Source organism: Bufo bufo, chromosome 6, assembly GCF_905171765.1.
Source record: "Bufo bufo chromosome 6, aBufBuf1.1, whole genome shotgun sequence".
Lineage (NCBI taxonomy): Eukaryota > Metazoa > Chordata > Amphibia > Anura > Bufonidae > Bufo > Bufo bufo.
This window is the reverse complement of record NC_053394.1, coordinates 233376997-233393841: the sequence shown is the minus strand read 5'-3', so window position 1 is coordinate 233393841 and position 16845 is coordinate 233376997. Positions and strand designations below refer to the sequence as shown.

The window sequence follows — 16845 nt, the reverse complement described above, 5'->3', positions numbered from 1 at the left end:
TTAGAGGGTCAGCTCGGCAGCAGGCCCTCAACCACAAAATGTTTTAGATGGTCAGCTCGGCAGCAGGCACTTGCCCACAAAATTTTTTAGATGGTCAGCTCGCAGCAGGCCCTCGCCCACAAAATTTATTAGATGGTCAGCTCAGCAGCAGGCCCTTGCTCCTAATGTTTTTGAGGGTCACCAGCAGGCCAGCAATCATAATTTTTCAAGGTCGTGTATGATGCCCTCCTTTATGTGTAATAAAGGGTGTATTTTAGTGCCGGTTCATTGTAATTTTTGGCAGTCCTTTCCCTTAGTGCATAGGCTTTATCAGTGTAGGAGTCCCACTACCTGAACAATTGTACCACAATGTGAATGAGGCCCCCTTTATGTGATATACAGGTTGTATCGGAGTGCCTTTTCCTTGTAATTTCTGGCAGCACTTGCACTTTATATACAAGTACATATACAGGATAGAATGTTTCCTAACAAGTTTTCCTCTAAAATCGATTTTATCTTCGGTTTGGTGCGTATTGTTGTCAGTTTGTAAAAGTGGCATACTACTCAGAAAACATCATTCCCAGCAGCGACCTGGGAGTCCAAGATGCATTCAGACATCCTCCCCATGCTGTTCCCGAATCATTTCAGTGGCGTTTCCATCGATTTCTGACCTTTTCCTATGAACCAGACACCCTCCACTTTTCAGAGCAGGGGGTGCACCCGAGCATCCCGAGGTGTTCTACTCGAGCACCCGAGCACTTTGGTGCTCGACCAACACTAATCCTTACCAAAAAATTCTCATAGTCACATAACTGGTTGCAGATTGCCTTGTGTCTTTCTGGCTGTTTGCTTCTCTATGTGTGAAAGGGAATAAGCAGGCTTCTACCGGCCTAGCCTAGTGTAGATTCACAAGTGAGAAAAGTCTGACTGTTATACTTTCTTTCTCTTAATGATCTCAATATGATCCAGACCTGGTGTTGGTTTCAAAAACTGCATAAAAAAACTAATCAAAACCTGAACATGTATGGGTAAGATTCAGATTCCATGGCAGAAAAAAACACAGGTCATCTCGTGAAATCCATCAGGTCGTGATCTGTTTCCACAACCACCACAAGATCTTTCTGTGTTGTCTATAAACCATGGCCAAATGAAAGGTATCGCCACCTACCATTAAGAACAATGCCAGATTTCGCCCATATGTTGTTGTTTTTTTGGTGCAGAATCCACACCAAATTTCCAATGTCAATAGATAATGCCAATCTGTTTCAAGCCTAAACCCCCTCAATTCAGCTGTTGATTATCACAAATTCCTCTCTCTTCATGTCATACGTAGGTCCAAGAAGCTCAGATATGGCTAGTTGTTTGCTAGGGCCTTCAGATTATAGAACTGCTTTATCAATCACTGTAGATACAGGACCTCTCACATGGAGTAAATACTGTGGTCACTCCATGGACCGAGTCATGGTCACTCAGACTAGGGGTGAGGTTTAATTTATGGATTCAAAATATAACACTGCTCCACCTTTAATTTGGTTTACTGTTGAATTAGCTGTTGCATTCTTAAGGATGGGGCCACACTGAGTGGCAGGTACATTGCACATTGTCTCCAAAAATCGTGGACAGTAAGTCACCACAATTTTTAAATTGATCATTAAAGAGGACTTACTTATTGATGATTTATCCTTAGGATAGGTCATCAATATGAGATTGGTGGGGGTTTGACTCCCTGCACCGCTGCTGTTTCTACTTGTTGTGGTTCCCCATGTAACTTCACCATGATTTGGATTTCAGTACTTCAAATATAAGTGCATATCTGCAAATCGTTTGGTGCCCCAAGTCATAGATCATTTATCACAAAAATAGTAAAAGACAAATTCAAAGCTGTACACAGATGCCCCTTTTTATTGTACATGCTGTATTTTACTGACACAGGATGTTTGCAGTGTGTTAAACAAATTTGGCTTACTTTCACAAGATGCTTGGAAGTATTGCACACTACAGAAGTTAACATTGTCCACTTTAAAAAAAAAAATCACTTCTTACTGTCCATTACAGTGTGAAACAGGGCGAGATCTCCTTTGTGAATTAATTTGATTTGTTGTCAGTTTCTGCCTTTTCAATTTTTTGTCCTGTGAGAAACTGCCAGATACCTCCTCTGTAATTCTCATTTCCAAGACCATAAACATAAGCATTCACTGAAGGAGACATCTTCGCCAATAGGGCAGGCATCTGTGAAGAGAAGTAGAAATGTGCTTATCTTTAAACATAGACTCCTTAACATTAAAATTTCAATACAAGAAGGGCAAAGGCAGCTTAAGGTTATGCCTATCATGGAAGTAGTAGGTGCTGCTAAGATCTGCAAATGATAAAATTTTCAAGCACCTACTCCAATCTGTGGCATGTGGGAGGAGCATAAAAGATAGTTTGAAAGCAAAGTTTTTTAGCCTCATGAAACCTCAAAAATGTGTGGGATGATTGTGTGATGCCTTCTGTTTGTCAATGTGCCAGTTAATACCACTTGTTGCAAACTGAGAGTGACAGAATCCCTGAATTGAGAGGCCTTGATCTATCAGTCCAGCAGATTGCTACACACAGAGGCCGAGATCTCAGTACTGTTTAACACTGCGTGTTCTGGTGGCTGGGAGAACAACAATGAACTGTAACTACAGCAATAGGTGCGCAGAGGCAAACCTCTCCATGAATGGATCATCTGGTTAGAAGAATGGGACATAGTGATCCATTCTGTACTGCAAGTGAAATTGGATGTCACATCCCAAGCCTAGGATGGCAAACAGTGTCTACACAGAACATCAGAAGGTGTTTACATGACTGGGGCTATGAGTTAGGTCTAGCTACAGATGGAACATTGACCTCACGCCACCACTCTCAAAGGCTATCAAGGTGCACAGCGAAACAGCAATAGAGGCTGAAATGGAGGCTTATCTTCTTCAGCGACAAGTAATGTTTTTGTCTCAGATGAAATGATAGCTGATGATTGGTCTGGAGACTATGTGGGCAACGCCATAAAAAGGGCTTCACAAGGGAGCATCGCACCAGTCCTATTGCTGAAATTATGATGTGGGATGGCAAAATGTATGGTAGCTGGACCCCTCTAGACTTCATTTCAGGTACACTAACAGCTTGGTGGAACCAACGGTGCAGCCATTTCTCTAAAGTGTCCCAGGAGCAACAGGACAATGCCGGGCCACATGTTGCTTGTGCTCCCATCAAGCACATCTGGCAGTGGCAGATCATTTCTAAGACAACCATTAGTAACTTCATTGATAGCATGTCACTTCTGTGCATGATGCTCATATTTGATACTAAATAAATCCAGATGTTTTTAATATTTTCCATTTTTTTATAATTTGCATATCATTTACATGTCTATCAATCCTGTGATTTCCACAATTCCATGACTTTTCTATCTTGGTGTTGCAATTTCAGTGTTAAAGAGTGTATTAACAATAACCATGTATATCCACCATTAGTTAAATACCATTATCTGCAATTTATCTTCAGAAAAGCATCCTCTGGGAAATTATATTCCTGGCAGTTATGCCTGGAGTCTGTAGGCTAACTATAGAGAGTTGACTCCAACAAAATAGCACCTAGCTGAAATGTCACTTCTAACCCTTGTGAACATCCTTCACCTCAGGGGACCAAATCTGTAGTTAAGATATTGCAATGTGGATAACTTTAAAATTTGACTTTTTAAAACACCATAGACTCTTGCCTTTTCATTTTCAGGATTGGTGGTAGTGGTGGGGAACCAAGCTACCTATTCCTCACAATGGGTTATGCCAGCAAAGGTATGAATCTATCATCTAATTCATATATTATATTTTAAAGCCATCTATTTTAATGTGATAAATGAAAGATATTTTACTTACATATTTTAATTTTACATATTCTATCTATCTATATCTCGTCCGTCCGTCCGTCCGTCCGTCCGTCCATCCAATAACTCGTTTAACTTTCCTTTTAGCTTATTCAGATGATGGCTAATTTTTTGTTACACCAATCCACAGTGTAATATGTTTAGCTCTTAACTTACCATGCGTAATTTTGGGGATAGGACAGTTGCATCTTGAATGATAGCATAAAAACATAGCAGTGAATAGGGTCCCCAACAGATTATCAGTGATTTTACAGGCAGGCCAGTGTTCATCTAAGGAAACAACGGCAATTATTAAATTGGTGTCATTTTCCAACAATGGTTTGCTATTCTGTCATGAAGCTTAATGACCAGCAGACAATATGAATAAAAATTGGCCCTGACTATTGTTAAAATAGCTTTTTTTTTGCCCCTGAATATTTCATAGAAAATGTTCATGTAGAACAGTTAACAAATGACATAAATACATAGAATGACAGAAAAAAAAGACCACATGGTCCATCTAGTCTGCCCTTATATTATTATTATATATTTATGTTTCTCTTAGGATATACAGTGGCAAGAAAAAGTATGTGAACCCTTTGGACTGATATGGATTTCTGCACAAATTGGTCATAAAATGTGATCTGATCTTCATCTAAGTCGCAACAATAGACAATCACAGTCTGCTTAAACTAATAACACACAAAGAATTAAATGTTACCATGTTTTTATTGAACACTCCATGTAGACATTCACAGTGCAGGTGGAAAAAGTATGTGAACCCTTGGATTTAATAACTGGTTGAACCTCCTTTGGCAGCAATAACTTCAACCAAACGTTTCCTGTACTTGCAGATCAGACGTGCACAACGGTCAGGAGTAATTCTTTACCATTCCTCTTTACAGAACTGTTTCAGTTCAGCAATATTCTTGGGATGTCTGGTGTGAATCGCTTTCTTGAGGTCATGCCACAGCATCTCAATCGGGTTGAGGTCAGGACTCTTACTGGACCACTCCAGAAGGCGTATTTTCTTCTGTTTAAGCCATTCTGTTGTTGATTTACTTCTATGCTTTCGGTCGTTGTCCTGTTGCAACATCCATCTTCTGTTGAGCTTTAGCTGGTGGACAGATGGCTTTAAGATCTCCTGCAAAATGTCTTGATAAACTTGGGAATTCATTTTTCCTTTGATGATAGCAATCCGTCCAGGCCCTGATGCAGCAAAGCAGCCCCAAACCATGATGCCCCCACCACCATACTTCACAGTTGGGATGAGGTTTTGATGTTGGTGTGCTGTGCCTATTTTTCTCCACACATAGTGTTGTGTGTTTCTTCCAAACAACTCAACTTTGGTTTCATCCGTCCACAGAATATTTTGCCAGTACTGCTGTGGAACATCCAGGTGCTCTTGTGCAAACTGAAAACGTGCAGCAATGTTTTTTTTGGACAGCAGTGGCTTCCTCTGTGGTATCCTCCCATAAAATCCATTCTTGTTTAGTGTTTTACGTATCGTAGATTCGCTAACAGAGACTTTTGTAAGTCTTTAGCTGACACTCTAGGATTCTTCTTCACCTCATTGAGCAGTCTGCACTGTGCTCTTGCAGTCATCTTTACAGGACGGCCACTCCTAGGAAGAGTAGCAGCAGTGCTGAATTTTCTCCATTTATAGACAATTTGTCTTACCGTGGACTGATTAACAGCAAGGCTTTTGGATATACATTTATAACCCTTTCCAGCTTTATGCAAGTCAACAATTCTTAATCGTAGGTCTTCTGAGAGCTATTTTGTGCGAGGCATCATTCACATCAGGCAATGCTTCTTGCAGAAAGCAAACCCAGAACTGGTGTGTGTTTTTTTTATAGGGCAGTGTAACCAACACCTCTAATCTCATCTCATTAGCTCTTGGAGATTTCATTACTGTAGTCTAGGGGTTCACATACCTTTTCCACCTGCACTGTGAATGTTTACATGGTTTGTTCAATAAAAACATGGTAACATTTAATTCTTTGTGTGTTATTAGTTTAAGCAGACTGTGATTGTCTATTGTTGTGACTTAGATGAAGATCAAATCACATTTTATGACTAATTTGTGCAGAAATCCAATTCATTCCAAAGGGTTCACATACTTTTTCTTGCAACTGTATATACTTTTATCCCAGGCATGGTTACAGTCACTTGCTGTAACCAAATCTGCTGGAAGTTTGTTCCAATTATCTATTACTCTTTCCATAAAATAATATTTTCTGACATTGCTTATGATATTCCCACACATCTAATTTAAGATTGTGCCTCTATTGTTCTCGTGTTTAGCTTTTTATTAAAAATTGGCACTTTATATAAAGCTTTAACATATTTAAAGATTTCAATCATGTTGCCCCTTTCCCTTCCTTCCTCAAGGCTATACAAAGTAAATTATTTAACTCTTTCTTAACCTTTTTCTCAAAACTTAACATTAACAAAATGTCAAAATATTTTCACTCATTAGTGAAACTATTATCATTCTTTTTTTTATTTTTATCATTACCATTTGCAGTGAATGTGTGGCTTTTCTGATCTTTCTACTATCCACATTCTCATTTCTTTTATGTAGCAAGCCAGTTTGGTGCATTTTGGGCAGACCTCAAAGAAGGCTCATTCAGGGCAGCAGTAGGTATTGAAGCAGCATTCAAAGCAAACTCCAAAAGAACAAAATACATAAATGCTCCATCTATTACATCAGCATAAATCCAACTGCTAAAAACTTAAATACTAAAACAGCTCATTGTATTCACTAAGCACAGAGTAGGAAAAATCCTTTGATTTCCCAACAAGCTTATTATGAGCTGTCCCAAGAAATCAGGGGTTCTGAGCGTGGGAGACCACATTACCTTGACTTGGCCACTTTTCTTTAACTTCTGGTATATGGACTGGTAGGCAGTCACGATTATAAAGAGAGGGATTAGATACTCAAAGAAAGCCAGGGGCAAAAGGAAGGAAATGAAGTTTCTGTCAAAAGAAATGGGTGTACATTTTTAGTTGCAATTTACCAATGTACTTTTAAAGTACAGCTACAGGCGTGTAGTATGACAGCAAGATGCAGAAAAGTCTTAGGAAACAAAAATATGTGTGACATGTCAGCAAGTTATTGTTGTGCGACTATTTTAGAGCTGAGATTGGCTGTGAAAACACAACCAAGTCGCAGGTGAGATGCATGTCGTGCAGGACTTACATTAAAGTCAATAGAGTAAAAGTTATGTGCCACTTGCAACCTACCACACAAAATCCATTAGTTCTGGATTTTGGGCCGTCACATTTCAGTCGCAACAGTCATTATGTGCATTGTTGCATGACACATGTAGCCGTGCCCTTATGACATATTTGACAATGTGTGACCTACAACGTTTCACCTTTCATGCTCTAACATCTATTATCTTTAGGGTAACTGCTTTCTTTCCCCAAATGGCCTCTCCCGTAATTTATTACGACAGTTTGTTACTATATAACAACTGTTATAAAGACTAGTGGGGTCATTTAGCAAACTGGTGTAAAGTCAAACTGGCTTAGTTGCCCATAGTAACCAGTTAAATGTCACCTTTAATTTTCCAAAGGAACTGACAAAAATGAAAGGTTGAATCAGATTTTTTTGCTATGGGTAACTAAGCCAGTTCTACAGTACTACTACACCAGTTTGATAAATGACCTCATAATGTATTCACAGAGCAAGCTTTGTGCAGACAATAAAAACGCTGGGAGATGTTACATGTGAAAAGAACTCTGATTGCAAGTACTGGGCTATAATAAAAACTTTAACATGGATTCATTGTAAAATAACTTTTTTTTTTACAAGGCAGTTTTTAGGTGAACCACATCTTGTTTCCTCTTCTTGGGTGGAATCACCTTTTCTTAAATACTAATCAAACATATTCAGTGCCCTCCATAAGGAAAAATAGTACCTCAACCAAGACCTCTCAGGCAGCCGATGAAACTTTCTTTGCTCAGCTCTGTTAAAGGGTAGTTACCCAGAAAGAGCTGGGTTCTTGGTATGAGACACTCACTTTCCCTTTCCTTTTGGAAAGGAGACTAACTTGCATTTCTCTTTTCCAAAGAAGAATTACAGTATGTGGGGACACAAGCATAGCAATAGATAAAAAAAACTTATTATGAAACAGCCACCTCCACCTGAGTGGAAAAAAAAGAGATATTTATAAATATGCATATAGAGATGAGCAAATCAATTCTATCATCCTGAATTTTCAAAAAGATTTGGAATCTAACAAACCCAAATGTTTTGTCATTTATTTCATGCAAATCACGAGAGATCCACATGTGATAAATATGAGCAATTCAGCTTTCTTTCTGAGAGGATTAAAAGTTAGCTATAGCATAGCCTTCAAGTAATTACTAAACCCTTTAAACAGACTTACATAACTAGGTGATTAGCTAACTCTTTCAGCACAAAAACCCTTTATCACAGCAAAGTAGATAGAATCAATGTTAATAGTTGAGAGGCCTTGGGGGGAACTATGGGTGGGTACTATTTCTATTATGGAGACCAGTTAGCTGGCATCAGAAATAATTACCTTTCTTATCCTTTTTGTCAGAGAAGCTAATTTGAATATTTCCCCAAATCCCCAAAATAGGCAAATGAACTCCCCTGTCTTAAGTATTTTTTTTCTGATGCCAGACAATGTTAGACATACTAATTTGCATATATTTTCTCAGAAACCAAGAGAAGCAGTGTCTAGTCTAAAATAGTAATTATATATGTACTAAGTTGTCTTCATAATATAAATAATACCCACCCAGAGGTCTGACAAACCTAGAAAAGCCTTGCTCTCATAAAAGGCTTTGGTCCTTGAAAAGATATTATCCTAGCTATGGTAGGAAACCTTTTTAAATGCCTGAGCAGTGAATAAAAGACTCTGCTGTAGTTTTGAAAGTCTCAATTTTTTTGAATCCTTTCCAAAAGAAAGTTGAATTGTTCATGTTTTTCACATGTGGATCTCTCTTTTGATTTGCTAGAAATAAATGACAAAATATTTGGGTTTGCCAGAGTCCACTTTTTTTTCCTGAAAATTCAGATTGAATTCCAAATTCATAGAATTGATTTGCTCCTCTCTAGTATGTATATTTATACATATCTCCTTGTGCTTTCATAAATCAATTTTTCACATGTTTTTTCCTCTGAGTTTTTGGTGGTAGCCTCAAACTGTTCAATCCATGTTTTTTCTTAAAAATATTTTTTGTCTATTGTTGTGCTTGTGTCCCCACATAATGCTCCTCTAGAAAAGAGACATGCAAGCTTGTTTCCTCTTCAAAAGAAAACTGAGTGCCTGATACCAGTAATCTGTCTGTTTCTGGGTAACTATCCTTTAACAGAGCTGAGCAAAGAAAGTTTTATTAGCAGTCTTAGAGGTCTTGTTTGGGGTTCTATTTCCCCTATGGAGGGCACTGAGTATGCATGAGGAGTATCTAAGCTAGTAAATTAATTGGTTTCTGGGGAAAATATATATAAATTAGTACATCTTACATCTGCTGTCATCAGATAGCCTTAGGAAAGCCAATTTAAATATCTTTCTCAGAAACCCAGAGGGGCCTTGCCTGGCCTATACTTCATTGCATGTGTGCTATACATAGATATTGCTTCAAAACCCAGGGTAGCATTCTAGGGTCTCTCTAAAAATTGGGGTTCATTAAAATCCTAACTTTTTGGGAAATTCTAAACATAAAATATGTTTGCTCATCCTTATTCTACAGCAATGCAAGTATGTTTACTGCTAAAAAAAGAATATTACCTGTCAGCTTTAGAGTAGTCTAGTGTGCAACATGTTCTTAATGGTTCATAATCATATTCACCCCATCCAAAGAGTGGCATCATAGACCAGAAAGAAGCAAAGCCCCAGGAAAACAACACCACGGATATGGATGTGGTCCAATGTAGCTTGCTACCTGCAAAGGTTATACTTGGTTATATGCTAAGACGTTTTAAACATATGATCTTATAGCATTTTATGTGAAAAGAGATATGTGTGATAATACATATGTGGCAAATGTATTAATTGTAAGTATGTGAATAGCTATTAGTCTTCAAACGTACGAGTGCAGTAATGGTGATAACGATCCCATGCTATTGCAGCACAGGAGCTGATACTTGACAAAGCAGCAACAAAACCCTGGAATCCATGAACTTGACAACCTTCTGACCCATAGGGCCAATACCTGCAAGGTTAAAAAAAAAGGGTTACTTTGTCAGATAACATGCAAATCCCAAAGAAAAACATGTCTAAGATCTATCAAATGACATATGAATGAGGTATTCCAAGCATTATGAAGATCTCTGCACATATGGCACACATGGTAAAGCAGCACACAGAGACCATAAACCTTGGTACTAGGGAGTCGTATGGCCTCTGTGTCCAGGTTCTGTGCATATAGCTCAGTAAACATATTGTATGTTTTAGTTACAGTCTCCTTAGTAAAAACAGATTGGATAATTCACATATTCACAATGGGGAGAGTGAATAAGCAGCTGACACCTCTGGCAGCAGCTTATCTCCCATGTGGATGAAGGATTATGTATTGATTGGTATTTCACCCAACATCATCTGTCACGAGCCCATAAAATTGTGAGTGTGATCCTGCACAGTCTGGCACGCAGAAATAATAAGGAAATGGCACAACATAGAGTCATATGGGTAGATGCTCCAAAATACATGAGGAATACAAGGACACGTAGTTACTAAAACAAAGATGGTAGAAGAGGTTACAGGTCTTCAATAATGAGTGGATTTGTGGGAAAGAACAGGGATGTGTCTCATGCACTGAATGGCTCAAATCCCCCCATTGCTACTATTAGTATTAAAACCAGAGTCAGTAAATGATGGAAAACAGAAATGAATCTATGTTATTGAGTTGTTTCTCTGTTAATCTGTCCCACATTAAAGGGGTTTAACGAGACTTTAACACTTTGCATAGGTTATCAGTATCTGATTGATGAGGGACCGACACCTAGGACCCCCGCCGATCAGCGGTGCTTTCTGTAGCGACGTGGCTTTCACCAGACTTTCCTAGGCTGTTTGATGAGATGTTCATTGGTCACATGGCCTAGGAGCAGCTCAGCCCCATAGAAGTAAATAGAGATGACCTGCGATATCAAGCACAGCCGCTATACAATGTACAGCGCTGTGCTCGGTAAGCAGGGAGAAGGCTACGGCGCTCACAGGAGTCTTCTCAAACAGCTGATCAGCAGGGATCCTCGGTGTTGGACCCCCACTGACCAGATACTGATGACCTATCCAGAGGGTAGGTCATCAGTATTAAAGTCTTGGAAAACCCCTTTAAGCATATGAAAACAATATGACATTGAATGGGTTTTCAACGATCGATTAAGAGGACCTGTTTTTTTGTAAGAAAACAGAGCCACACTTGTCCATGGGCTGCAATACCAGACACAGCTTTTGGACCAGTATAGCACTAGTGCTAGAAAACCGAGAGCTTTTTTTTCTAATCCTGGACAACAGCTTAACTTGAAACTAATTTGCTTTGCAAAAGCAGCGGAACCAACTCGCATAGGGCTCATTCACAGAGCCACGTAGTTACATAATTACTTAGGTTAAAAAAAAAAGTCACATATATTGTACATCAAGTGCAACATCATCTCATCAATGTTTTGTGGGAAAAGATTCAGCATATATATTTAAATCTCTGCCAATTCTATACTGAAGACTGCCCCACGTATGGCTATTAATGACGGACAGCTATCTCTGCATGCACACTTACACGGGGAATGCTATCAGTCACTGATAAATGGCCCCTGTGTACTGAAGTCAGACAGTTTTATAGAATCTTTTCCTACAAAACTATATATCAGTCTGCTCAGCTCCTCCTGCTCTATAACATGCTGCCTGCAAATTACTCTGCAATTTATGGTGATAGGTCTTCCCTAAATGTAAAGAATACAGGATCCATAATATGACTCACATAGAACTATATTAGCCTATACTTTACCTATTTATGCCTTCTATTGCTTGCCATAATTAGGTGTATTGTTCCCTTCAAGCAATTATACAGTCCCACAGGGATACCAAGTGCCTTTGTACAGGCTCTGTCTGTACCCATGGGGTTGACATATCCTTATATTGTGATATAGTATCTTAAGGGTCCTAAAGGGTTGTCTCATTTCAGCAAATGGCACATATCACATAGCAAAAGTTAATACAAGGCACTTACTAATGTATTGTGATTAGTATTGAGTGAATTGAAGTATCTGAAGTGGACTTCAATCCAAATTTTAGGAAAAATTCGATTTGCCACAAAGCCAAATTTCCTCACGCTTCGTGGTAACGAATCAATTCTTCCTAAAATGGAGGCTGAAAATAAAAAAAAGTATACTTCCCTCATCCACTTACTCTCAGAGAGGCCGTCGACCCCCGAGTTTTTCGAGAAAAACCTCCCAAAGGAACTGCCGTGAGCGTAATGACCTCACCACAGTGACGTACAAATGGATGAGGTGAGTATCATTTTTTTTATTTGTTAACCCCTGATTAATCTCTAAACAGCTCAATGTGAGTCACAGATGCAGCAGTGTTGAACGCGGCATCTGAGGGGTTAAATAAAGGGGGCGGCGCAATCGCCGTTCCCCTTCATTGCTTGCACTATATACGATGGAAGGCGATTCGTGAAGAAGTACTTAGTAATGAATCAAATTTCTTGTTGAACTCCCACGAAGCAGCCAAATCGGATTTTCAAAAACTTCTAATTGTGATTGTCCATATTGCCTCCTATGCTGGCTTGATTTATTTTTCCTTCACTTTATACACTGCTCGATTCCAGTGGTTATGACCACGGCTGCAAACCAGCAGCAGTGGACGTGCTTGCACACTATAGAAAAAAGTGCCATTCACTCTGGTGGCAGGAACAATGGGAATGCTTATAGGGCAGTTCTTTTTCCTATAGTTTGCAAACACGACCACTGCTGCTGGATTGCAGAGTGGTCGTTACCCCTGGATAAAAGCAGTGTATAATGAGATGGAAAAATAAATGAAGCCAGCAATGGAGACAACATGGAGAATCACAATACATTAGTAAGTGGTTTGTATTAACTTTCTCTACATGATAAATGCCATTTGCTGAAGTGAGACAACCCCTTTAAGCCTTTTATTTGATATATCATATTTCTCATCATATTTGGGATTATCCAAGAACATTGTGAATAGACCTTGTCGCTTCCACTGGCTGACTGTAGTTTAGCATGGCAACAAGCAAAGAGCCATGGATTTCAATGGTTTGATAGTCTACTTCATATCTAAGATTATCTTCTCATGCTGAAACTCTGCGAATGGAGTGGCAAAGACTAACACCTTTATCATCAGTTTCTATTCAGTAGTAAGTTTGCTCTAAAGAAGCATGGCTAATAGATATTAACTAACATTTACTTGTTTCCTTCATATGCCAGGCATGAAATATATGCATGAATCCCACTACTGGTGAATATATTACCTTAAGAAGCTGGAAAAGGCAGCTACGAAGGCATTAATACAAAGTCCAGTGTCTGCCACTGCCAGGCTTATTATAAGCAGGTTGCTAGGGGTCCTCAGCTCTCTGATTTTGTAGAAAGAAAGGATTGTCAGACCATTTAAAATGAACCCAAGCAGAGCTGCAAGAAACAAATCAACCATCATCATCAAAGGTAACAATGAAGTAATAATCAAACCATACGTGGAAATCAGGCTTTACCAGATGTCACATTGTTATTCATAGTCAAAGAGTTCAATTGCTGCTTTTTGGGCTCCTACCACCCCTGCCTAACCAGGAATTGATATAATGATCAATACTTATCCCATCTCTTCCAATTATTATCACTTCTAAGGTCCTCCCTGTGGGTTTCTGCTGAATAATTATAAGAACTCTAGTAGCACAAAGCAAAGGTGCAGTAAATGCAAAAAATGTTCAAATGAAGTAGTTAGCGAATGATACTATCTGGCAGTGTTGAGCGAATCAATACGAATTTCAGGGAAAATTTGATTCGCCGCAAAGCCGAATTTCCTTGTGCTTCCTGGTAGAGAATAAATTTTCCCTGGCGGTAAAAAAAAATAATAATCATACTTACCTCATCCATTTGTGTGCGAAGAGCCGGCCTCCGCCACCTTGATTCAAGATCCGGTGCTAAATTCTGTGCACGGTGACGAATGAAGGTGACGCGCAAGATTTTGCGCTGGATCTTCAATCAAGATGGCGGCTGTCTCTTCGCGATGAAATGGATGAGATAAGTATGATTATTTATTTATTTTACATTTTAATATAAATGTCAGATGCCGTGATCAGCGATAAACGCGACTGTCAGGGATGGTCGGAAGCTCCCCAAGCACAATAGTGTGTAGCCCGAAACCAACCTTTTTGGCGGGTTCGGCCGACAAAAGTATAATGTCTATGGCCAGCTTTAGGCCTCCTGCACACAACCATATTATTTTTCCGTTTCCGTTCCGTTTTTTTTGTGTTCCGTTTGCGTTCCGTATGCAGAACCATTCACTTCAATGGGTCCGCAAAAACAAAGGTACTCCGTATGCATTCCGTTTCCGTATTTCCGTTAAAAGATAGAACATATCCTATTATTGCCCGCAAATCACGTTCCGTGGCTCATTAAAGTCAATGGTTCAACAAAAAAAACGGAATCTATTGAAAATGTTATGCCCAGCCCAATTTTTTTTATGTACTTACTGTTTTGAACATTATTGTATGCTTCTGTTTCCGTTTGTGATCCGCAAAAAAAGGATCAAACGGAAACTAAATGGAAACACGGAACGGCAAAACGGAACGGAAACACTACTGAAACAAACAAAAAAATGGAAAAACGGATCAGTTTAAAACGGACATCAAATCCATACGGTCGGGTACAGGAGGCCTTCGGGTCCAATTCCTATCTTATGCACCACATCTACTAAATCAATAATGGGAAGTAAAATATTAACAGTAGTGACACTGATTATTATGCCAGCGTCAAAATATTTGTAAGAAAGAAGGAAAACATAGAATGGAGGTTTTCTGTTACTCGATTAGAATCATTTCTTTTTCATTCAAGTACTTGATTCTTAAAGGACATCTGTCAGCAGCTTTGTACCTATGAAACTGGCTGACCTGTTACTTGGCAGCTGAAGACGTCTGTGTTGATCCCATGTTCATATTTACTCGTATTACTGAGAAAAATGAAGTTTTAATATGTGCACATGAGCCTCTAGGAGCAACAAGGGCATTGCCATTGCTCCTAGAGGTTCTGCTTTCTCTGCATCTGCTGCGCCTCTGCACTTTGATTGACAGGTCTGGTCTGTGTCAATGAAATCACACCTGGTCCTGACCTTCTAAAGTCAATTAAAGTGCAGGGGATGCGGCAGTTGAAGAGAGAGCAGAGTCTCCAGGTGTAACGACAACGCCCCCGTTGCCCCTAGAGTCTAATTATCATATATTAAAACTTCTCAGCAATGCGGGCACATATGAACATGGGACAAACACAGAGGTCTTTAGCTGCCAAGAGCGCATACAACAGGTCAGCCAGTTTCATAGATACAAGTCTGCTGACAGATTCCCTTTAAAGGGAACTTATCACTGTGAAATGCATTGCACTCTGCAGACAGCATGTTATAGAGCAGGAGTTTGGGGGGAAAAGATTCAGTAAAACTTGTAATTTATACAGTAAAATCTCAGCTCTTTCTGAGCTCAGCAGCTATGTGGCCAGACTTATCGGTGACTGATAGCATTCTCTGTATCAGTGTGTATACAGTAAAACTGCCCTCGTGACTACTAAGCTCAGAAAAAGGAGATATTTAAATGTATTAAAAGTTTACTCAATCTTTTACCACAAAACTATATATCAATCTGCTCAGCTGCTCCTGCTCTAAAACATGGTGCCTGCAAATTACACTGCATTTCATGGTAACAGGTACCCTATAAGAAGAGCACCTATAGCTTGTGTGATTTTATTATAGCATACATTCGTTTTTATGTGATGATTTACATTATCTATAATGGGTATTGCTCTACATTGAGTCTAGCTGCAATGTCAGGTCACCTGTTGATAGGTTGGTGAAAAACAATGGTTATATCAACAGAGACAAAACTATATATCAATCTGCTCAGCTCCTCCTGCTCTATAACATGGTGCCTGCAGATTACACTGCATTTCATGGTAACAGGTACCCTATAAGAAGAGCACCTATAGCTTATGCCAATTTCACATGTGTAATTTTTTTTATAGCATACATTCGTTTTTATGTGATAATTTATATAATCTATAAAGGGTATTGCTCTACATTTAGTCTAGCTGCAATGTCAGGTCACCTGTTGATAGGTTGGTGAAAAACAATGGTTATATCAATGGAGACAAAACTATATGTGCTTATTCCTATCAGTGCGTTATAAAATAAACTAATAAACATATCATGCGTAATAAAACATATCATGCGTAATAAAATAAACTAATATGTTGATAAGAACTTAGCATTTTGCATTTATACATTCGCTGCCTTGCTCTACCTCTGAATATCTAGGCAGCTGGGAAATAGTCATAGAAATCTGACTCCTAAATTGCTAATTTTAATTCTTCTGACAGCACTGAAAATAAAAATCGAGTCAACTACAAAATGAAGATCTTACCTTCAACCAGAAGAACTGTACCAATGCCAAATACTTCAATCTCAGAGAAACCTTCAGGAAGCGGGTAAGACGTTACCATGTTTTCAAAATTGTGCTACCACCCTGCTGATCTGTCTGCTGCTTTCCCTTCACAAAGGGCGGACGCTAAAAAGACTTCCTTTTAAAGGATCTCTTAGTCATAAAGCATCATGCAAGTCATTATGTAAGATGTTTTTTTTTTCTTTTTCTCTGAAACATCCCAATCCCCAGAAGAATTCTCTAATGATGCAAATGAAAGCTGGATCTCGCACTTTGCAGTGCCCCCCCCCATTCCACCTTTCCTAAATCGCATTTGCATACCATGGTAAAAAGACTGCATTCATAGC

At 39.1% G+C, this 16845-nt stretch overlaps 1 protein-coding gene across 1 annotated transcript; it reads right to left on the bottom strand.

The window, feature by feature from the left end:
• Positions 1-1879: 1879 nt before the first annotated feature.
• On the bottom strand, positions 1880-16617 carry RGR (retinal G protein coupled receptor). The gene is made up of 7 exons (XM_040436561.1): positions 16481-16617; positions 13334-13490; positions 9933-10054; positions 9631-9784; positions 6724-6841; positions 4037-4150; positions 1880-2208 (listed from the first exon to the last, which is right to left on the bottom strand). Exons 1-7 carry the CDS (start codon positions 16557-16559, stop codon positions 2065-2067), a joined length of 888 nt encoding a protein of 295 aa, XP_040292495.1. The 5' UTR covers positions 16560-16617; the 3' UTR covers positions 1880-2064.
• Between the last annotated feature and the right edge of the window lie 228 nt (positions 16618-16845).